Source organism: Mustela nigripes, chromosome 8, assembly GCF_022355385.1.
Source record: "Mustela nigripes isolate SB6536 chromosome 8, MUSNIG.SB6536, whole genome shotgun sequence".
In the NCBI taxonomy this organism is placed as follows: Eukaryota; Metazoa; Chordata; class Mammalia; order Carnivora; family Mustelidae; genus Mustela; species Mustela nigripes.
In genome coordinates this window covers 68338085-68362475 of record NC_081564.1, presented here as the reverse complement: position 1 = coordinate 68362475, position 24391 = coordinate 68338085, and the positions used below count along the sequence as shown (strand labels likewise).

The 24391-nt window shown below is 34.5% G+C and overlaps 1 protein-coding gene across 3 annotated transcripts in view; it reads right to left on the bottom strand.

Moving 5' to 3' along the window:
• Positions 1–24391, bottom strand: part of SMAD4 (SMAD family member 4) — a 57239-nt gene that overhangs the window by 19407 nt on the left and 13441 nt on the right. For 2 of the 3 annotated variants that reach the window (XR_009406010.1, XM_059409691.1), the window contains exons 2-8: positions 19111–19489; positions 18103–18277; positions 17634–17663; positions 12445–12657; positions 9050–9169; positions 8839–8955; positions 7357–7407 (exon numbers count right to left, since the gene is read on the bottom strand). Coding sequence is in view for 2 of the 3 variants with exons in the window: in XM_059409691.1 (XP_059265674.1) it covers positions 7357–7407; positions 8839–8955; positions 9050–9169; positions 12445–12657; positions 17634–17663; positions 18103–18277; positions 19111–19359 (955 nt within the window). In the remaining variant the exon portion in view is untranslated. The remainder of the gene's footprint in view (positions 1–7356; positions 7408–8838; positions 8956–9049; positions 9170–12444; positions 12658–17633; positions 17664–18102; positions 18278–19110; positions 19490–24391) is intronic. The other variant, XM_059409692.1, reaches the window with a different exon arrangement.

Sequence of the window (24391 nt, the reverse complement as noted above, 5' to 3'; positions counted from 1 at the left end):
TTGAAACTCTAGTCATTTTTTAATGGTTCTTACCTCAAAGGACTCAGCCAACTAGGAACTTAAAGAACAGAAGTAATCAGATTCTAAAATATTTTATCACCATGTTTCATTTGACTGTACATGTTTTCTCTATATAGTCTGAACTTTTTTTTTATTTAAACACACTGACTCTAAGACATATTCCAGGTAAGTGTTTTTGAGCAACATCAATTGATGACATACTTTTATAGATCCCTAATTCAGAGAAAGGGCATAAGCAAGTCAACCATCCCAGACTAGAGTCAAGATTAATTACACTCCACTATACAGTTGCTGTGAGCAGGATTCTCAACTGTCTCTTGGGTGAAAGGTCATTTTTCCTATCTGTATTTTTAGTGAAGTCAATTCATGTTAACTACTACAATTTTGACTTTGCAGATGTATTTAGTGTATTCATTTGAACAACAATAAATGACAAATAACTTGGAATGACTGGATGGGGAAAGGCACTACTATCTGGTATGGTTTGCAAATAGAGTCAACCAAGTATTTCTAATTCTCATTTGAATACAAATATTATTACATAGAGATAACATACATGGAAATTATTTGGTTTTCCTTTTTTAACTAATTTAACAGATACACAGAAAGTCCATAGGAATTATTCTAGGCACAACATACACAGCAGTAAATAAGACAGCTACTGTCCCTATTCTCATGGTGACACAAAGGCAGACAAATAAGGAAATAAATAAATAAGATGACTCCAATAATGATAAACACTGTGAAGAAAATAAAATGGGGTATGGGATAGAAAATGATTGGAAAGAATCCTTTAGACTAGATGGCAGAGGTACATCCTATCTGAAAAGGTGAAATTTGAAAGACCTTGTATTTATATAAAGACTGTGAACAGAACACTTCAAAAAGAAAATAAATGCAAAGGCCCTGGAGTAAAAATGAATTTGGCATATTTAAGGGGAGAAAAGGCCAGTGCCACTTGTTAGAGAATAAAGTTTTCTGCTGACAAACCAATTACTTATCTGCATCTCAATGTGCCCTTTATGAACTTTGACTAAACTAGAATTTGCAGCAATAAAACTTTCAACAATCTGTAGATACTTAAAATGACAAGTAGATCTTTCAAACTTCTAAAATATCTTAAAATTAAGTATGACTGATACTTAAAATATATTTTAAAAATCCTGTAGGGGCGCCTGTGTGGCTCTGTCAGTTGAGCATCTGCCTTCAGCTCAGGTCATGATCCGAGGGTCCTGGAATCAAGTCCCATAGCAGGCTCCTTGCTCAGCAGGGACCTGCTTCTCCCTCTGCCTACCACTCCCCCTGTTTGTGTTCTCTCTATGACAAAAATAAATAAATAAGAACTTAAAAAAAAAAAATCTTGTAAAATCTGGGGTGCCTACATGGTTCAGTCAGTTAAGTGTCTGACTCTCCAGTCATGACCTTAGGGTCCCGGCATGGAGTCCTGCCAAGTCCTTCTGGCTCCTTGCTCAGTAAGGAGTCTGTTGTGCCTCTCCTTCTGCCCCTCCTCCCACTTGTGTTCTTTCTCTGATAAATAAATAAAATCTTTTAAAAAAAATCTTGTAAAAGCTATGTATTTAATTGCTTTTCAAAATGTTGTCAAGTAAGAAAGGGTTTTCAATGAAGAATTAATAAAACCAACCACATGAAAATGGTGATTCAAAAACAGCAATTCAAATGTTCTGCTACAGAGATGAAATCAACTAATCACAAATACTTAACATTTATTTTAAATATGTTTGGTTATCATTAAAACATGAAAAAGTAGTGATATACTGAAGTCCCTTCTTAAAAAAAAAACTAGCTCTGAAATTTTTATGAAGTTATTGTGAATTAAAGACATCCATTATGTTATGAACAAAAAGCTTCAGCAAACATGACTGGCAGATATATTTATATTAGTTTAAGCCAAAACTAAAGAGATTATCTAAGACAAGATAACAATTACCCAACATTCTAGAAGCAAAAAACAGTAAGAGCATTTAAAGGGGTCTTTAGACAATCCAAACAGTAAATTCTGTTAAAAACAATGCCCTGAAGTCATGAATGTTCATAATGCTGGATAAAAAATAAGGTCCAAGGTACATGCATTTCCTAGTTCATACTGAAGAACATTATCCAGAAGTAAAGTGCCATGGTGAACAATCTTTTTCCATGAGAGTCTCGAGAGAAAAACAGAGTTATATTATCTCTCTGTTTAAATATGAAAAAATATACTTTAATCATCATGAATTGTAACATCTGCAACTCCACTTAAACCTTTATTATTTTCCAGTCACCAAAGGGGTTTCTGTGTGCTTGCCTAAACGGTTACATAAAGTTGCATCTCTGAATGAGCTGACCTGTTAGTACTGAGATGAAGAGTTTTAAGAAACTTGAAGTTAACAGAAAGTGGCATCAGAATTGCACACCCTAGACCAGGGATGAAAAAACAACCATCTTTTAAGAGATTAAGCCCTAAAAAGGCAAGAGGAAGGGAGTTACTGTCTGAGAAGACAGAGAACTAGAAGTACTCTCTAAGTGGGTTCCAGAAAACTTGACAGTGCTGTGATACAATATACCATGTGAAAAACCTCTACTCCACTCTCAATTTGCTAAACAGTCAGGAAGAAACTTTTTTTTAAACAGGAGAAGGTAATAGGAAACACTCATTAAGACTTTCTAGATCTCTCTTTGTTCTTTTGCTCCAAGGACCAAATGCCATATTAAGTGACAAGCCTGCAGCTTCTCAAAACCAGTATTAATAGCAGGATGAAATTACTCAGTTCAGAGAGGGCTTTCTTAATGTCCGAAGTCATATGAAAGAGAATGGGACTGTTAATGTGCTTGCTGATATTTTTAGCTTCTTGTTGCTGAATTAGTGAAGTTGAGCTGGTCTCATGAAGCCTATGGACTGCTTGCTCATCACTGGCCAGAGAAAAGGTTTTTAAAAACCTGAGTTAACAACATGATTTTCTTTTTTTTTTTTTTGGCAATATAAGAACTTAGCTTAAAAATTTTTTCTAATGGGGAAATGTATTATAAACACAATTACACTGAAAAATACAGTCTCCAAGGCATTGTCTTCAATTTCTGAAATAAAATCATTCAAGAAGTTAAAAACTTGATTTACAGTACTCAAGAGATTCATTATGAATTATTTCTTTTATTATTTAGATCTGAGTAAGATACCCTATGAAAATCTTTTATCAACACGTCTCTTGAATAGTCGTAGAGAGTTCCTAAGTACTAGAATATAACCTGAATGTAGAAATCTGCGGATTTGAATTCATTCGTGAATTACCAAAACAACCTCAAAGACACTGAGGAAACTCTTCACTTTAATTTGTAATCAATATTTAATTCAATGAATACATCTCAGCTTTATGAAAAAGCAAAAACAGAGTTAGTTCATAAAAAGGAAATAAAATGATTAACTTTTTCCAAAAATTTTTTTCAACTTAGTTATCAAAATATAAATATCACCAAGTATATGGCCTAACTGAAATCCTTAACACCAAGGTAATGACCAATAATAATTATTTTCCTTTTTTACAATTTATATTACCTCATTTCTGAAATCATCTATGTAACTATCTTCAAAAATCATTTCTCAAAATAGATTCACTATATATTGATGGTATTTCAGTATTTCAACTGTATGTAATATAGTTACATAGTATATGGTTATTTCCCATCTAAATGGTCTGTGGTAGACCATTTTAGCATTTCTTAATCAGACCTTAAGGGGCTGTATTAACCAGACACCTAAACAAGTATTAACTTTGTTTTCTATTCCTTTATGAAACAGGATTGCAGAGTTTTAAACTAACAATAATTTAATAGAATTAAAAATACTAGAGGGTTGCCTGGTTCAGTTGGTTTCGCTCAGGTCATAATCCCAGGGTCCTGGGATAGAGCCCCACATGGGGTTCCCTGCTCAGCAGGGAGCCTGCTTCTCCCTCTCCCTCTGCTGCTCCCCCTGCTTGTGTTCTCTCACTTTCTCTGTCAAATAAATAAATAAAATCTTAAAAAAAAAAAAAAAAAAGAATTAAAAGTACTAGATAGAAGGGGACCCAGGGATTAAGAAAGGCTTCCCAACAGTAGTATATGCCAGCTAGATCTTAAATAGTTTGCCACATGTAGGACTTTAGGAGTACATAGGTGGGCATCAAGATGGCCCTTAATGATTCTCATTTCCTGATATTCACATCTTTGTGCCATCCCCTGCCCACAAAATAAGATCTTACAGAAATTATGATGTGACTTTTGAGGCTAAGTCTTAAAAGACCCAAAGGCTCTGTCTTGCCTTCTCTTCATCACTGACTCTGGGGGAAGTTAGCTATCTTGAGTGAAGACACTCAAGAAGTTCTACAGAGAGGTCCACACAGAGAGAAATGGAGTTTCCTGCAGACAATAACACTGAATTACCAGCTATGTGAGTAAACCACCACAAAAGTGAATCCTCTAGTCCCAGAAAATCTATCAGGTGACAACAGCCCAAGCCGACATCTTGACTGCAACCTCATACAACTCTAAGTCCAGAGCAAACCAACCAAGCCATTCCCAAATCCCTGACCCACAGGAACTAAGATAAGGGACTGTTATTACTGGTTTAATCAGCTAAGTTTGGGGAGTACTCTATTTCAGAACAAGTAACTAATATAGAGTGAAAGACCATCAGACAGATTTTTTTTGCATAGAGGAATGATAAAGCTGAGCAAGCTTGAGTAAGTGCTTCAGGATGATTAAAGCATAAAGAGACAAGGCTAGGAAAGCACACAGATACCAGGATCAGGATTATATATCAGAGACTGTAAGTATATATGCCCAGTTAAGGAATTTAGACCTTTTGGCCAAGCAATAAGTAGGGGAAATGATGCAAATTCTTTAGCAGAGAAGTAATTAGATTCAAATTTCGAAAGAAATACTGAGTAAGAATAGAGATTAAACTATGACTAGAAGCTCTCCCAATAAGGAGACCAGTTAAATATCCTCTTAACAGTACAAGAGAAGAAATGAAGAAAACAGTTGTGAGGTAAAACTCCTCTGGGACTTGTAAGTATTCATAGCCAAAGAGTTCACAGGCAACTGAGTTCCAATCAGTTGATTGCACTAAAGATGTATGCACGGAGCTAATCCCTTCGCAAAACCACTCAGAGACCCTTCAGGATCATTCCCACCTTTAAGTCACTTCCTATTCTACTCACAGACAAAAGCTTTAATGCCAATGTGGGGTGTTCCAAATGTGTATCCTTATAACTAGTTAATGCTATTCCCTAACCACTAGGAGCTGTCAGATCTCAACATCAGTTCTACCATGAGAAGAATAAAAAAATCTATCAAGAAGCCAAAAGCAACTGCTGAATCCAAATTGAGTCCAAATAACCAGCTAAATGCCACCATTTCCAACCTCACCTCACCATCTCATTCAGGGCGGGTCTTTCTCCTGAGCTCTGGTTATCGTCCCTCCTGCGCACCACGCTCCACTAATCTATATGGACACTGAGGCCCCCCAAAGTCCCAGGAACCACGACACCCAATGATGCTGTCTTGAAGCCAGAAAAAATTCTTATTCTTATGACTCTAGATTTTCCCCTTACCACAATGTCTATTCACAACAAATTAAAATTTTGATACAACGACTTTATTTATATGATTTCAAAAACAAGTAAAACTAATCTACTAAACTAGACGGGTGATGCATTCACCACTTTCAAAGAGAAAAAAAAATAGTATCCACAAAAAGCAGAATAGTGCTTATCTCTGGTAAGGAGCAGGAAAGTTTTTGAATGAAAATGGGATAGGAACTTTTCTAGGGGTGTGGCAAATTTTAATTTTCAATCTGGATGGTGGTTACCTAGGTGTTGGCTCAATGTTATTCATGAGACTATTCATAACAGTTGTTTTATATACTTTTCTGTATATGGTATTTCTCAGTAAAAATGTTTATAAAAAGGCAAGGCTCCTTAATCGTCCAAAATGTTTAAAGTTACAATAAATATGCAAATAACATGAAGAAAATCTACTAAAGAGAATTAACTACTAATCATGTATGGTAAAAGTATTTCTGCCCCACCCATAGCATTTTTCTTCTAATCAAAACAAATTATTATTTGCCTCCTAAATCAACAAAAAGTATACCAAACTATCACACCTATACTAGTGAGCATGGTAAAACTGGTTCTCACATTCTGATACGGTCGCTGTAAAGCAATTTAGCCTTTTGATTCAGAAACTCTTTAAATCTCTTAAACTGAAATATGAGAAGAGTCACAAGCTTGAAAATCTTACCCTCAATGGTTTGGGGTTTTTCTAACATCTGGAAGAAAAATTAGAACATAAAAAAAAACAGAACACTGTTTAAGAAAATTATGTAGACCTATTTGAAGAACTGTAAGTTATCCTTTAAACTGATCATTATGCCTACTGGAGCTATGCTTTTAAAAAATTTTTATTAGAAATACACGTTCATATATTTATACACAAAACAATTTTATAGGATTTCCTTCAAAATAATAGGTGAGGGTATGAATGAAACATAGCTGATAACAGCTGAAACTGAGGAATGAGTATATTAGGGGGAGGGGGCATCTGATATTTGATGTATGTTTGAAATTCTTCAAAATAAAACCAATTATTTTTAATTAGGGGGGAAAATTAAGTGATGAGTGGAAATTACATATTTCCAACTTTTTAAGCTAAGGGAAAAATGTATGAAAGGATAGAGGAAAACAAATCAAAATCCTGTATGTATGCTAAGAAGCCCCCAGTATTTTATTTAAGTTTTCTGTTATACTTCTATAGTTTAAAAAGATATATTCAAACTCTGAACTGAGGAAATCAATTTAGTTATTTACTCTTTTGAAGATTATTTAATCAAAAAGTTTCTAAAAACTCCAATTAACCAAAAATTCCTGAATCTATCTTCTGAAACAGACACAGTGAATTATTTTTATTTTCAGCATCTACTTCAGATTCTTCCCTGGCTTTTTAAGCTACAGTTTTACAGCTGTTCTATTTTGAAACCTAGTTTTCTTCTGCTGCATATTTATGTATTCAATGCTAAAACCAGCATTTTGTTACTTCATATTTTAGCTGAAAAAAAAAAAAAAACAGTTCTTGTCTTTTCTTTCAGACAGTTAAAAAGAATCAAATATGGACACCCTATGTGTGACTATATCAGCTACTCATGAACTGCTGATTAGTTAATGTGATATAAGGAGTATTATACTTATCTAAAAAGTTAGATTACTCTGTAATTATACTAAAACATGTGTATGTTTGTGTGTGTGTGTGTTTTAATTACTATAAAGAAAATCTAAATATAGGGAATCAATGTTGAAATGCACTTACCAGGATGATTGGAAATGGGAGGCTGGAATGCAAGCTCATTGTGAACTGGCCCTAAAGAAAAGACAAAAATCCCATTTTTATTTATTAAAAGTTTTCCAATGCTAAAACTTTTAATAAACCTTGCTTAAATATAACTACTGTACCTCAGGAGTTGTTTAAATCAAGCTTATGCAATATCTAAAAATTTAAAAGCTTTGTTTAGATTACTTTATAATAAGCAAATACTCGAGTTACTTTTGTGGATAGTTAAGAGCTAACACTTTAATGCTATGTGCCAAGTGCTATTAGCAATTTACAATAATTGTACATGGAAAACTTAATGTAAATTATAAATGAATTATTCATGTAACATGATAGACTATAATTTACAACGTAATATATAATAATAATTCAAATTGTAGGTCCATTCTGAAAACAAGTGTTTAAGGTTTATTAAATTAAGGATATTTACATAATGGAACAGTAGCTAAGATATTTAAGAGATCATTAAGTGTTAAAACATCCTGCTAAACACTTCACAAGTATTACATTTACTTCTTACAACATTCCTTGAGATGGATACTGTTGTTACCCTTAAGGCTTAGTTAGTGAGGATTATATAACCTGCCAATGGTCACACAGTCAGTTAAGGGGTCCAAGCTCAGCACCTTAACCACTATGCTGAGCCAGGCAGCCATAAAAAAGTAGACTAAGATGGAAAAACAGTAACATAATTGAAAATAAGAAGGATACAACAATATATACACAGTATGATATTTTCCCTCCCAAGTGTATAGAGACCCATTTATATGACTGGAAGAAAAAATATGACAAAATTTTAGAAGTAGGTATCTCTAGATAGGAGCACTCTGGGTAATTTTTATTTTCTTATTTACACTTTTCTGTAACTTCAAGTTTTCTTTGGTAATATTACTCTTATAACGGAGGAAAAGGAATTTAATACATAAGAAAAATGTATGCTCTTGACTTCACTAAGCCAGATGAACAATGTTCCTCTTCTGCCTGAAACTACAAGCTATGATTATAAGTAGAGTCTCCTTCCCAAACAAGACTGCACAGAGTAATGACAGATTCAACATCTAAGTGTCTACAGTATGCTGAATAGTATGATGATGAGTACCTTGAGATCTTGACACTCAAGGAGTTTCAATCCACTTAGGGTGGATATACAGGTATACATGAGATCTAAGAACATATAAAAAGCAAACAAACAAATGAATGGAAATCAATGTGGTGTTAATGAAACATCAGCAACAGAGAAATAAATGTATTTAGTAAACATCACTCCTCTAAAACAAAGGTATGATAACAAAACTATAAAAAGTAAACACTGTTTACCAAAAATGCTGAAAAAGCAGTAGTCATTTAATGAAACTAAATTGTAAGATGAATAAAAGATGCAAAACCATTAAAAAAAAAAAAATAGAAAGGAAACCAATTCTCAAAAAAGAAAAGGCCCTTACAACAAAAACGAGAGCTTACAGTAATGTCCGGGATGGGGCGGCATAGGCGGGTGGTGCTGAAGATGGCCGTTTTGGTGGTGAGGCAAATTAGGTGTGTATGGTGCGCTCCTACTTCCAGTCCAGGTGGTAGTGCTGTCTAAAAATTAAGGCCCACATGGATTAATTTGCTTTTAGAAAGTCTGCCTATTTTTTCTCAACTACTTAAAAGATTTTAAAAAGCATGTACATACTATGATGGTAAGTAGCTGGCTGACCAGTAAATCCATTCTGCTGCTGTCCTGGCTGAGGCCCTGAAGCTATCTGCAACAATCCTTCACTATGGCTGCCCGCCAGTATACTGGCAGGCTGACCTAGAGGAACAAGAAGACATTAATACGGTACATTGATCGATGCAATCCTATGTTTTTATACAGTAAATGAAGGACAAATTATATCTGAGAATCACAACTATAAAGATGGGCAAAAAATGGAACTCGTCCATGGTCTATCAAATAACAAACCCTAAAGTTATCTATGAAGGCAAACCTTAACTTGAAAATGTCCAAAACTGTTCTACCTTAAGTAATGTCTAGCTAATTTCAGAGGATTTTTCCTTTATAAATATTTTTCAAATGCCAGCAAAATCCCACTATATGTCTAGCCTATCATAATAACTTCAGAAGTACATCAGCTCATCCCTGGCCATGCCATGTAGCTCTGGACCTTTCTGATTAGGACTCCGAAAGTCCAAACTCAAGAAAGTTTGTTGAAAACTGGAAATTCATTATTATCAGCACTGGTACTGGTAATGGCAAAATGCAGAGTTTGATAAAAGAAAAGCAGAGCAGGCAAATATTTTAAATGGAATGTGATGGGTAAGGTGAAGTTTAGAAAAGGTCAAGCTCCACTGTTCAATCAACAGAGCACTGCTAGTAAAAAAAAGAAAAAAGAAAAGAAAAACAAAAACATAAAAACAAAAACCACAACAACAAACTATAAGTCTACTTTGAAATTTTTTCATGTACTTTAAAAAATCAAAAATCACCTCCTTCCAAGAACACTATCATCTTCCTGGATTGACAGGAAATTAGCTACCTATTCTATACGTAATATACCAAGAGGAGCAAGATTTGTCTGGTTTCTGTTCTATTCAAAACCATTCTACGGTATTGCTTACTGACCTACTTTTTTTTTTAAGATTTTATTTTTTATTTTTTAAAGTAATTTCTGCCCCCAAAGTGAGGCTCAAACCCACCACCCTGAGATGAATGAAGAGTTCCATGCTCCACCGACCAAACCAGCCAGGTATACCCAACAATCTACATTTTTAAGGCTTGCTTTTTTTTTTTTTTTTAGTGGAAAAAGTTTGATTTCTTAAAGCAAGCATTAATTAAGTCAATTGTTTATTGCATTTGGAAAGCACTGAAATTTCATAATTGTTACCTATCACTGGAATCACTTTCTCATCCAAATGGGAATATAGATAGAAGAAAGGAAATGACACCATTACTCAAAGTACCAAGGAAAAGGAACACTTTTCTCCTCTCTGCAAATCACATTTCCTTATGGTGAGGATTATAAAATTAAAAGTTAAAGAGATTACTGCAATAATCCCCAAATTATTTACTTTTAAAGATGTTTTTAGGAACCCCCTCCCTACACATCCGCCCAATTTTTTCCAAGTTATCTTTAAATGTTAATTACATTTACTCTTGCTTTTAACAACTATGCACGCCAGAGACTCTTAGCTAAATTACAAAAAGTGTCACTATGCAGGTGAAATGAGATTATTTTAATTTACAGATATTTAGAAAGAAAACCTGAAAATATTCAAGTGCCAAATGAACACAGACTATAGCCCACTGTGGCTATCTCTACTGAATATTTCCATTACACAATTCCAAGTATATAAGATGAAATTAAATAGTAGAACTAAATTATACTAGCTCATTTGAAATAGTCTTCCAATTCCTGTTTTAGTCCAGTTTTTTTCCTTTTAATTCTATCAATACACGTTTTGAGATCTAGAAGAACATTTTGTGACAGATTCTAAAAATAATCATCTATTCAATTAGAAAAATATATCCAAAAAATAACCAAGAAAAATCATCAGAATTTCACAAATACCACTTTTTCAAGTATTTAATAGGACCTGACTCCAGGGCATAGAACAATTAAAACCATTTTAGCAAGCATCAAAAAAGGCATGCAAATTCAATCTCCAGATAATCTCAACAGAAGTAAGTAAGTAAGTGGCTGCACTCTCACTAATCCATGCTTGGGTGGCTAGAATGTGCTTGCTTTCTCTTACTCTCCATCGCTGACTGCTCTGTCAACTATACTTCCAAATTGGTTAGATAAGAGAAGCGCTAAGTAGCTAAGAGGGTCCAGGTTCTAAAGTAGGTGCTTAACCTCTAAACTCCACTTAGAATATGTTGTCTATGGTGAGACTGTCATCTTACAAAGCAAATCCAAAATATATTGCTTTGAAGAGGTAAAATGAATTAGAGGGGGGATATTTGGTACACCATACTTATAAACTTAATTAGAGAAATCAGTCCTCTATTTATTCCAAAGATCAAATTTCTATTTTGAATCTGATCATATATTAAACTAAATAGAATACTGCTCCCTTTGGTAGCTGCTAATAAAGTACTAGTCCAGATCTAGCAACAATCCACTGCTGATGTGGGCTTAGATACAATCTCCTTAGTAACCAGGTACAAATAACACCATATATAGGCCAAGACCCTGCTCTGTAATTAGTTTAAAAAAAAAAAAACTCCATTGCCAAAGAGCAAACTGTGCAAACTTCGGTACTGTGAAAATTATAGCAATATTAATAGAACGGAGTCATTATTGCGTGATCGGGCCCCAAGAAAAGATAAACCTAATAGCCCTCTGCCTCTACAATGTGGCAAAGACAATGGCATCTCTGTCATGGGAAGAATCTTTTTGAAAAAGATTTCTTGGTTAAAAATAATAATACATAGGTACCTAGAATTTAGCTTTATTTCAAAACAGACTAAAATACTTAATGTCTATCTTGAAGGATATATATATTATATATTATACATACATATTATAATATACATATTATTGTATATAATATATATATTACAAACATGATCAAGATCCCTTTTTCTAAGTTTGTACAAAGGAAAACTGAAAATGACTATTACAAAGTAATATTCTGCCAGATACAGCACAACAGAAACCCGGATTAAAGCAAAGTGTATAGTTCAATTGACAGAGATTATTTTTATAACATCTTGGTCCAAAACTACTTGTTAACTACTTAAATGCTTCTCTAAAATACATCTGAAAGTGCAAGACAATTCTTACTTCTGCATGTAATAGTAATTACAAATTAGACCACTAACTTAAATCAGTATTATAATCAAAGTCATTACTTATATTCCAAGTGACTGTACATCAACATAAAAAAATTTAAGTAAATTATAAATACCGTTTTTTTCCAGGACCAACTGAAAAACCAATTTAATACTTTTTCCCTATAAAAGATACCACAGTGCTTTTAATTTTTACTTACTTGGAGTTTTCCTCCAAGTAGATATAATGATGACATACAAATATTAAATAGGGTAAGATCAACTTGTGGACTACATTTGATTCTACTACTCACTTGTGGAAGCCACAGGAATGTTGGGAAAGTTGGTGGTGCTGGTAGCATTAGACTCAGATGGAGCTAACAGAGCTGGGGTGCTGTACGTCTCCGTTGAGGCACGATTACTTGGTGGATGCTGGATGGTTTGAATTGAATGCCCTTCAGTTGATAATGATGGCTGTCCCTCAAAGTCATGAACATATTCGTCCTTCACCAACATACTTGGTGGAGCTATATAAAAAATTAAACACATTTTAAAACCTTATAAGCTTCAGTTACCAGAAAAAAAAAAATCTTGTAATATGACAACACCTAAAATCAACATAAATAACTCTAACTCAAATTTCTTTCATATTTGAAAAGAATACTTTATATGCAAAAATATTTATTTAGAAGTAGGTATCTCAGATATATTCTATCAATCAACCTGACTGACCCCCTGAAATTTGAAACTATAGACTATAGACTATATTTCAACAACTTCCAGCAATGGTTCTCAAAAGGTATTCCTTAGTTTCTGGACTAACCTAGAAGTAATAACCATCTTAAATACATGAGTTAGGTGAAAAGTAAACAGCTGGGGAAAATGTTTACCCGCGAGAAGACAAAACTGAGATCAGGTACTTGGCTATATCTTTTTGCTAATTTCACAGTGTAGAAATATGAATGGGATCTGATAGCTATCCAGTTCCAGGATTTAGACGTACTGTTAAGCGACATGCTTTGAAAGTGAAAAGTACTGAATGTCCCCTATAGGGTTAGAACCAGAAAGAAAAATTCTAAATGGTAAGTCAAACTGAAATTTCCTTCTGAAAACCCAAATCAAATAATGATCTTTGACAAATACATGTTGTGAAAAAGTTCAATCAAAATCTTTCACCTATGTGGTTATACCTTAATAAGCAAACCTAAACTCTGATAAAACATAACACTTTTCCTTTAATAAACCAGGGAATGGTTGCCTTTGTTTTAAGAAAGAAAAGAAAACAAACTGCATTGATGTCAACTATTCTCTGCCCAGAACCTCCCTATTTGCTTTAGGCTATTGCTTTGGGGTATGCTTTTTATCTTTAGCAAACAACTCTTCATTGCTTCTAAACTGACTCTCCCAGAATTTTATAAACCACTGAATTCCAATACTACATTCTCTTCTTATAACAGTCAATAAATAGTCCACAGTAAGACATTCTCTTTTCTATTAAGAATCAACATATGGGGCGCCTGGGTGGCTCAGTGGGTTAAAGCCTCTGCCTTCGGCTCAGGTCATGATCCCAGAGTCCTGGGATCGAGCCCTGCATTAGGCTGTCCGCTTCACAGAGAGCCTGCTTCCTCCTCTCTCTCTCTCTGCCTGCCTCTCTGCCTACTTGTGATGTCTGTCTGTCAAATAAATAAATAAAATCTTTAAAAAAAAAAAAAAGAATCAACATATGGAGCCCTTTGTCTTTCCCTATGTCAATTTTTGAAAAAACTGATTACACATAAATACCAATTTGTTACATGGCCCCCTTTTTTAAAAGTAGGCACCATGCCCAACGTGGGGCTTGAACTTGCAACCCTGAGATTAAAAGTCACATGATCTACCGACTAAGCTAACCAAGTGCCCAACATGGCCTTTTTTTTTTTTTTTTTTAATGAGACTATTTCAAAGCACTAAGAATAACCCACTCTTCAAATTTCTATGTACAATCTCTTAGGGGCTTCTTCATACATCAAAAGTCATGAAGGGGCACCTGGATGGTACAGTTGGTTGAGCGTCCGACTCTTGGTTTCAGCTCAGGTTGAGATCTTAGGGTTGTGAGATAAGAACCCTGTGTGCAGCTCCACACTCAACACGGAATCTGCTTAAGATTCTCTCTCCTTCTCCCCATCCTCCACCCACGCATGCATGCACATGCACTCTCTCTCCCTCAAATAAATAAATTTTAAAAAAAAGTCATGAAGATTTTGCAAAAAGTTTTTCTTTAAAAAATCCTAGGGAAACAAAAAGATAACTAAAAGGATGCTTAACATATCACAATACATCAGTAAGAAAATTGGACCCTAACACTTATCACTAATCTTAGCCAAATTATAAAAATAAAAGAAAAAATTGTTTGGGACACAAAGTGGATATTACTGTATTTATCCAATCTTTTTTTTTTTTTTTTAAGTACACTCGTCAACAAAGTTCTATAATTTTCTTCATATAGATCCTGATATCCCTATGTAATTCCTGGACATTTTAGGGTTTTTTGTTATTACAAAGATCTTTTTACCAAGATATTGGTATTGCTAGTACATAAGGAGAAAGCTATTGGTAAGAGGAAATAGTGGGTCAACTTGATACTCATCACTTTTGCTTTTCAGGTGACTCTTCTCAGCTTAATGTGCAATCGTAATGACTAAATTCTACTTTTAAAGAGCTATGCCTCATAATATTTTCTTGCCTAATATATTGACTAAACCTTCCCCAAAGGTAAGTGTGAGACTTCTACCTGACTATAAGTCTCGTCAGTCAAATAACTTAAAACATGTCCCTTAGGTAAAACTGTAGGATCAAGGATAGATGTCTGCAGTATACTTTTGCCAAGGGAAAAAAAGTAGGTTACAAAACACTATTGTACACTATGATCACATGCATGTTTAAAAAAAAATCACAAACTCTAATTAAAAAAAGCAAGGTCCAGAACAAGGGCACAATATGCTTTTTATGTAAGAAAGGAGGGAAATAACACATGTATTTTTGCATAAAGAAACCCTGGAAGGAAATACCAGAAACTAATAAAAGTGATTACCTGAGGTAGGGGGGAATGGGGGCAGGGGTGGGAGCACTTCTTTTCACTGTATACCTTTTTATAGTATTTTGATTTATGGACCATGTATTGCCTATTCAAAAAAATAAAATTAAAAAACATATAGTATATATTTTTTAAGTCCAGAATAACAGATACCCAACTATTAAGTATTTTTCTTTATGGACTAGCATTCAACAAATTCATTCACTGAATAAATATTTATTGAGCACCTATGTTCCAGGTACTGTTCTAGAACCCGGAATACATTAATTAGCAAAAGAAAAATCTCTGCCTTCATGGAACTTAGACTTTTCTACAATATTTTTCTATTGTTTAAATATCAAATATTGAGCACATATTAATCCAGCTCCTCCTAGCTGTCTATCTTGATCTTCATCTAATCAAGTGTGTAAAATTCCACCTTTCATGTGGGGGTATAATGAGAATGATGAAATATACTTCTAACTCATACAGCTCAGTATGAGACACAAAGTGTATACTTAGCAAGTGTTAGCTGTTATGCTTTAACCATACTTTTAGAGCAATCATACATGTAATTGTAAAATGTTCTATGAAGGGTAAAGGAATGTATCCGGGACACAAAAGCTGAAGCCACTGGACCCACCCTAAGTCAGTGCTCTTCATCACCACCAGCAGACAGAGCACTGCACTATCTGATGCTACCACTGCTGTCTTATTTACTATCTTTCCTCCACTAAACTATGAGCTACCTTGAGTGGAGAAAACACATCTTACTTTTACCCTATTGTCCCGCACACTACCAAGCAATATATGCTCATTAAATATTTCTTAAAATGAATATGCAGACTGATGGGGTCATGGAAAGTTTCACAAAAGATATGTGATAGGCTGGAAATGATTACCATAAGATTCCAACTCAAAAGTGAAGGAGTTATCCCATTTTCTTAACTTTTTTTTTTTTTTTTTTTTAACCTGGCTTTGTATTATTTCTCTGTCCAAATCTAGAAGGGGCTGTGAAAAACACCTATTGTTTTCTGAAGAAATAAGCCACTGAAGCCGGTCTTTTAAAAAACCACCACTAGGGGGATCTGCAAGGCTAAAGCAACCTTAGAGTCAATAAAAAGAGCCTATCACGATCCAACCAAAGACCCCTACTCATAACAGCAGCATGTTAGGATGGGGGGGGGGGGGTGATGAGTCTTCAAAATTGGCTCCTCACAACCACTCCCACTAAGGAGATTCTGATACAGATATCACTACCAGCCCCCAATCCTTACTTCCTACTGAGGAATAATTTTCCAAAATCATGGATGGAGAATTGTGAAGATCTAAAAGGTATTTACTTTCAAAGAAAATAAATGACATAATATCAATATCTGTGTAGCAAAGAGGCAGGAATTTAACCAATCTTAGAGCTACCCTTCCCAGACTACTACCACATTACCAACCCACTATTCTCAGAAATCTAACCCTTAGCAAGTACCAAAAGACATTATAGTCTTTCTCTTATACAGTGACATGGAAGAAAAGTGGACAATAAAAACAAGTAGACTTTCATGCTCTTCCTAAATTTTGTTTAAGGCCAGATGGTATTTCTGACTCACCTCTAAGATTCTGCAACAAGAAGTGCCAACACACTAATTTCCCTCCAGAACAAGTGCACACCTTTCTAAGGTAATGGTGGTTCTTTATCAGAGTTGTTCTGCAAATTAATTACTTCTTATAAACCTTTTAGTTCATTAACATGTTCTAAGTAACAAAACTGAAGTTTTAAGAGATCTCTGTTCTCAAATATTACACTAAAAAACAAACCCCCCCGCTACTGAGTTCATTTCCCTAACTCAAAAGACACTCCTTTTTAAAACAGAATTGGATCATTGATGAAAGTGAAAGTAGCCTTGTTTTATTTACTCAAAATGTAACAAGACTGAAAAAAAATTAATGTATGTAGTTTTAAATCATACTTAAAATTATCATTTACAAAAATAAATTTGGGAGAAACAAAGAAAAATTAGGATATTAATATTTCTCCTGCCAGGTAAGTATAGGATATTAATATTTCTAAAGGACATGCTATACATGACCCCAAATTACCAAACATTACAGGTATTTATACCCATTTAAATTGGCTCTCTGAGATTTTCTTCCAAAACAGCCAGTTTTTACCAATTCAAAAAAAACTTTTCCTTTATAGTTTTATATTCCCGTATCATATTTTTTAGAACACTTGAGTGCATAAACGGTAGTTCAAATCCAAAGAACCACCAGCCTATTGAAATCCAGTTTTAAGTACTGATGCATGCTCCCCCAAAATTTACATTTCCAAACAAATAAGTATTTTTCTTATAAATTTTATGTTACCAGCACCCACACAAACTAATTTTAGGTCAATAAAAAACAGAGGGGACAGAATAAAAGAAAACAGAAAGTTACAAGAAACAGATTACCTACCATTACTCTGCAGTGTTAATCCTGAGAGGTCTTAATTTTTTTTAAGGGGAAAAGAAAATGAAATATTAATCATTACCATGAAAATATTTCCATTTTATTTAAAATTACAAAATGTAAATTTAATTCAGAGATTCAAAACTTCATGAGCCATTTCAATTCAAGAAGATTAGTATAAATGCTATCTGATAGTATATAAACAATTCAATAAAGTCTTCCATCTTATTTTTCAAAAACATGGTTCTCAATGGGAAGAATATGAACTATAATGTATATGTAGTAATAAAGAAAAATACAAGACTATTTTAAAGTTCAAATTTAAATATTTATATGTCATTAAAAATATCTGATTCTTTAACCTTAGTTGAAGTCCTGATCTATACCCAAATTTATAATTTAATGCAGAAAAATTAAAACACTACTGAGATCTTTTCCTTTTGTGCATCTGAGGATAAAAGCAAAGCCTACTCACCAATTCCAGGTGATACAACTCGTTCATAGTGATATGGATTCACACAGACACTATCACATTTTAAGTCAAATGCATATTGACAATATTTAACATGTTTGAGTTCATTTTTGTGAAGATCAGGCCACCTCCAGAGACGGGCATAGATTACATGAGGAAATCCCTTCCGACCTGCCACCTAGGAAAGATAGACGACAACTTATTGATCATCAATTACACATTACACATTAAATAAGGCACTTTATATATGTTCTCAATTTAATTCTTACAACCCTACAAACTCAGTATTATAATCTCCATTTCATAAATGAGAAACATTAATGAACTAAGGTATTTTTTTAAGACCCATGCTCAGGCTTTTAAAATGCAAAAAAAGTATGAGTTTGTTGAATAATCATTCCTAAAATCTAAAAATAAAATTTTTAAACGTAATGACATCATATTTCTATATGTTTCTTTAAAAATATTCAGCACAGGACACACATGATGTAATTCTATAAGAAAAAATGTAATCCATAAAAATGAAAGATTAAAAAATTTATAAAATACAAGCTTTTAACTCCTTGAGTTTTCAAGATGTGCTTGAATTGTTTGAGTCTTTTTCATACACAAGTACCAAGCATACAATATCAGACTTCCAAATTATAAAAGGGCCAATTATAACTCAGTTTTTTAAATGTACATAAAATTTCAAAAAAAGAAGGAAAAAAGCTACAAAAATGAATACCAAAGTGCTAAAGGTATGGGGTTTCTTCTGCTTTTTATTTTTATTTTCCAAATTTTCTACAATGAATTTTTTTCTTAGAACATTAAAAAAAACTTTTATGATGTATCTTTGTTATATGAAGAATATATTCTTCATAGATTCCCATAACACATACTGCTGCAGGATGTATAGTATCTGAAGAGATGGTGCAAACATTAAATTATCTAATAGCAACTTAAGAGGAAGCAAGAATTTTTTAATCTGCCACTACAAAAGACACAGAAAAACTCTCATACGAGACTAACCTGAAGCCTCCCATCCAATGTTCTCTGTATGGTAACACATTTGCTAGGATGAGCTCCATTTGTTGTTATAGCTGTTATTAAAGAATCCAATTCATCTTTTTTCTCTTTCAGCTTCTTTACCAAACTTTCAATTGCTCTTTTTGCAAATGTTTCACTCTCTCCGCCTTGTCTATGGCACATCAAACTATGGACAATGCTCAGACAGGCATCGTTACTTGTCGGTGTATTTGTAATAGACATATTGTCCATTTGTTAAAGTTATTTCTTTTAAATCAAATAGGTCTCCAATTTCCAGAGAAATTTTGATCTTTTGGAGGCAGTGAAAAACAATGGCTAATGTCGTAAGGAAAATTATTAGGCATGTGGTATTCGGGAAAACCTAAAAAAAAAATGAGACATAGACATTAAAACACATTTCACAAAGTAGATTCAATTACTAGGGAAAAGATGGAAATGCTCGTTAAGTCAAAGATTCGATGCATATAATTTAAATTTGGTGCTTACAGTTTTAAATAAATTAAAATGGTGCTGTTTTTGACATTCCAAAAAATATTAAATCTAAATCTTCTTCTTATTATATAAGCATGCTCAATCAGGTCTTGTGGACTGAACCAGTCATCCTAAAGTTAAATCTTAACAAGACTTTTTAAAATGACTGCTAATGAAGACCAGCACTTAACAACTACTTAAACCTAAAAGTCTACCACTAATTCACATGAAAAATTTACCATCACCTGTTACAAATGCTCTTTATAAGTTAAAAAACACCCATCTTTTTAAAGACCACTGACAACAATAAAAAGATAAATACAAATTTTTAAATGGACAAAGGACTTAATACCCATTTCTCCAAAGAATAGCCAATAAGCTATAAAAGACACTTAAACATCATTACTCATTAGGGAAATCAAAACCACAAGGAGACACTACTTTACATTCACTACATTAAATAAATCAAAAGAGTAGACAATAATAAGCACTGGTGAGGAAGTGGAGAAATGGAACCAATATCCACTGCTCGTGGGACTCCAAAATAATATTGTCACTTTGAAAAGTAGTCTGAAAATTCCTCAAAATGTTAAACAGAGTTACTATATAACCCAGGAATTCCAGTCTTGGCAATTGTACCCAGGATTACCGAAATCCTATGTCCACACAAAAAAGTATATGTAAATGTACATGGCAGTATCATTCATAATAGCCCAAAAGTACAATACAAATGTCCATTTACTGATGACTACATAAATGAGTATATCCATACAATGTAGTATTATTCAGTCATAAAAAAGAATGAAATACTGATACATGGTATAACATGAATGAACCTGGAAAACATGCTAAGTGAATAAAGCCAGTACATCACAATGGGGTGCCTGGGTGGCTCAGTCAGTTCAGCATCTGCCTATGGCTCAGGTCATGATCTCAGGGTCCTGGGATTGAGCCCTGTGTCAGACTCCCTGCTCAGGGGGAAGTCTGCTTCTCCCTCTCCCTCTGCCTCCTCCCCCATGACCATGCTCCATCTTTGTCTCTCTCTAATAAATAAATAAAATCTTATGGGGGGGGGAAGCCAGTCACAAAAGGCCACATGTTGTATAATCCTATTTATATGAATTATCATTATAGGCAAATGCATACAGAAAAAAATAGATCAGTGGATGCCAGAGGCTAGGGGAGAAGGAAACAAGAAATGACTGCTAATGGGTATGGAGGTTCTTTTCGGGATAATGAAATGTTCTAAAATAGATAGTGGTGATGGCTGCACAACTCTGCCACTGTAGTAAAACCACTGAATTATACATTTTAAAAAAGAGTGAATTTTAGAGTACATGAATTATATCTTAATAAAGTTATCATTAAAATAAGAGACCACTGAATTCCTCAAAAGATTTTACTTGTAAAAGCAGTGAGGTAAATTATTTTCAAAAGAAATCAAAATACAGAAAATTGTATTAATGAAGAATCCATCCAATATGCACAAAACTAAAGTAACTTTTCTAACCTTAGGATCTCACATGGAATAAGAAAAAGCCATCAGCCTAAGAATAAATGCGATAAACCTGGAGTGGAGACTATACCTTATGCTGAACTGTTTTTTATTAGTTTGGTGATGATATTGTATTCCATGCTTATTCTTTTATTTTCTTTTGCTATTTACTTGAATCATTAAAAATCTATCCTCCACCAAGGCCTGGCTGGCTCATTTGCTAGAGAAAGCCACTCTTGATTTCAGGGTTGTGAGTTCAAGTCCCACAATGGCCTCTGAGCTTACAAAAACACAAAACCAACCAACCAACCAAAAACTAACTCATCAGTCTCTACCAAAGCCTGTTCCTCTTTTGATAACCTCTGCTCATGAAGCATTAATTCTACTGAATTACCCAGCACTGGACAGCTTGGTAAATCATCTCTGACCTACCTCTCTCATTCATTATCCTCACATTCTCTCACAAAGTTACATGATTTTCTACCTTAGTCATTTCGAGCAGTCTCCTCCTTCCTATTCTCCCTGATGCTGTTGTACTTCTGAGCCACGTTGGCATTTCTATCAATCACTTGGTATGTAATTCATGCTCCCCTCTACTGTTACCTATTTTACATAAATGTCTCTCTTCAACTAATTATAAGCCCAATGCAAAGAAGAGGTTTTCTTATACCTTTGAATGGTAAGCATTTGCCCACATTCAGTAAATCCATGTTGAAGGAATTACCCAAGATCACCTGCCTGGGGTGGAGGGGGAATTGGGAGTCAGAGATCTGGATTAGAATCCTAGCCCTCACACTAAGTAGTTGGACAAATTAAGTTAAACTCTCTGAATCTGGATTAAAAAGTATATACAGAGCTCAAAGAAAACAATCTACATGAAGTGCCTAGCACATAAGGTTCAGTAAAAAAGCAACTAAAAGGGCACCTGGCTGGCTCAGTTGACAGAACATATAACTCTTTGATCTCAGGGTCATGAGTTCAAGCCCCAGGCTGGGCATGGAGCCTACTTTAAAAAATAAAAAGGAGGGGCACCTGGGTGGCTCAGTCCATTAAGCATCTGCCTTTGGCTCAGGTCATGATCCCATAGCCCTGGGATCAAGCCCCAAATTGGGCTCCCTGCTCGGTGGAGAGCCTGCTTCTCCCTCTCCCTCTGCCTGCCACTCTGCCTACCTGTGCTCGCTCTGTCAAATAAATAAATAAATTCTTTAAAAAAAATAAAAGAAAAGAAAACAAAAAGGAAGCTATAGTCTGAGTACTAAAATGTTTAGTGTTTATAGTTTGAATACCAAAATGATTACCTTAAAAGGAGCTTTTTTTACATTCTTTCAGTGTTTATTCCAGATTCTTTTATATAGTTCTTACAGATAAAACAAAGCACCCTGAAAGCCTAGAAGTTTTCTTAGTGTAATGTCACACGTATTATTACCAAACTCAAAGCACATGATTAAGGAAACAGGAATTAGATAGATAAAAAATAGAGTCTAAATCTGTTGACTGATATTTGAATTCCATATTCTTTATGTTGATTCCTCTTTCAGTTGAACAGTTGTTTTTCTAAAACACAATGTGCATTTTTCTGTATTTCTCCTACTAAAATATGTCAAAGAAAATTTAGAAGGGCAAGGACAGAAGTAAATGACTCATCCAAGGCTCACAACTCAAAGGCATACAGGAGCCTGGCAAATTATATAAATGAATAAAATGTGTCAGGTTTAAAGAAAAGTACTGAGGACCACAAGTGCACACCCATCTAAGATAGGAAGCCACTATTTACTTCCAGTGGAAGTGGCATATGAAAATACTAGCCCACTGCTGCCAGATCTTCAATGCTCATTCGTGCATGAAATCTCATTTTTAAGTATCAGCAACTTATTTGTGGAGAAAGGGGAGGAAGGAATAAAGAGAGAGAAAAGCACTGGGCATGCCAAACAAAACACACCTTCAACTTAAATCTGGCCCCAGACAACTATCAGTTTGAAATCTCTGAGTGCCAACCTCATAACAATTTTAATATTTAGACTGAAAGATCTATCGTACAGAGATTATACTTGTCTTATTCATCATATATGCCCAACTCCTAGGACATGTAAGTGCTTCTTATTGTCAAATGCATATGTTTCTGTATGTGCTTTCAGATGCATGTCCATGCTATTCCTTTTGCCTAAAACATCCAGTCTCATTTTATCTGAGTAAGTCCTAGTTACCCTTCAAAATGCAGCTTAAATGTCTCTCCCCTAATCCTGGAGAATGACTTTCCTGGTGTGTTTACTTTGTATTCCCTGGTATGTTAATTATGCCCTCCCTCAAATTTAAAACACACCCAATTACAACTCAACACATTATAGTTATTTGATTAGGTATTTGTCTCATACTCTGTTGCCACAAATCTAGAAGTTCAAGAAAACAGCAAAACTTTTTCACCTTAGAAATTCCCAGCACCATGCACAGTTCCTGATATATACGAGGCAAACACAGACTGACTAGCTTTTTTATTCTGTGGCATTTCCTTGCAACAAATTTTAAAGACTATAAATACTTTTGTTGCTGAATTCATTTCTTATACTACTTTCCAAAAGATTTATGTTAATTTAAAATGTAATTACAGTGTTTGAGTGTAACTATTTCACCACACTCAGATGTTACCATCCCTAAAACTTAAGCTATATGGGGGCCTAAAGCTTTAATTGCACATTTCTTTGAAAACTGATAAAACTGTCTTCACTTGGCACCTGAATGGCTCAGTTGGTTGAGCGACTGCCTACAGCTCAGGTCATGATCCCAGGGTCCGGGAATCAGGTCCCATATCGCCTGCTCTGCAGGGAACCCGCTTCTCCGTCTCTCTCTGTCTGCCACTGCCTCTGCTTGTGCTCACTCTTTCTGTGTCAAATAAATAAATAAATAAAATCTTAAAAAAAAAATATCCTCACTCCCTCAGACACCACATTCTTTCTTGATTTTATGCCTGTTCTACTCCCATGACAAGTGCCTAAAACAGAAAGTTCCCTGCATAAAAAATAATGCCAACAGGAGCATAAAGATGTTTTCCTACACTAAACAGCTCTAGATAATAATTTTTAAGAGTGGTATGCAATGACAGAGTTGCCTCGGTGGTTCAGACTTCAGCTCAGGTCATCGTCTCGGGGTCCTGGGATCCAGCTCAGAATCAGGCTCATAAGGCTCCCCACTCAGTGGAGAGTCTGCTTCTCCCGCTCCTCTGCCCTTCCAATTCCCCAATTGTGCTCTCTCTCTCTCTCTCAAATAAAATCTAAAAAAAAAAAAAAAAAGAGTGGCATGCAA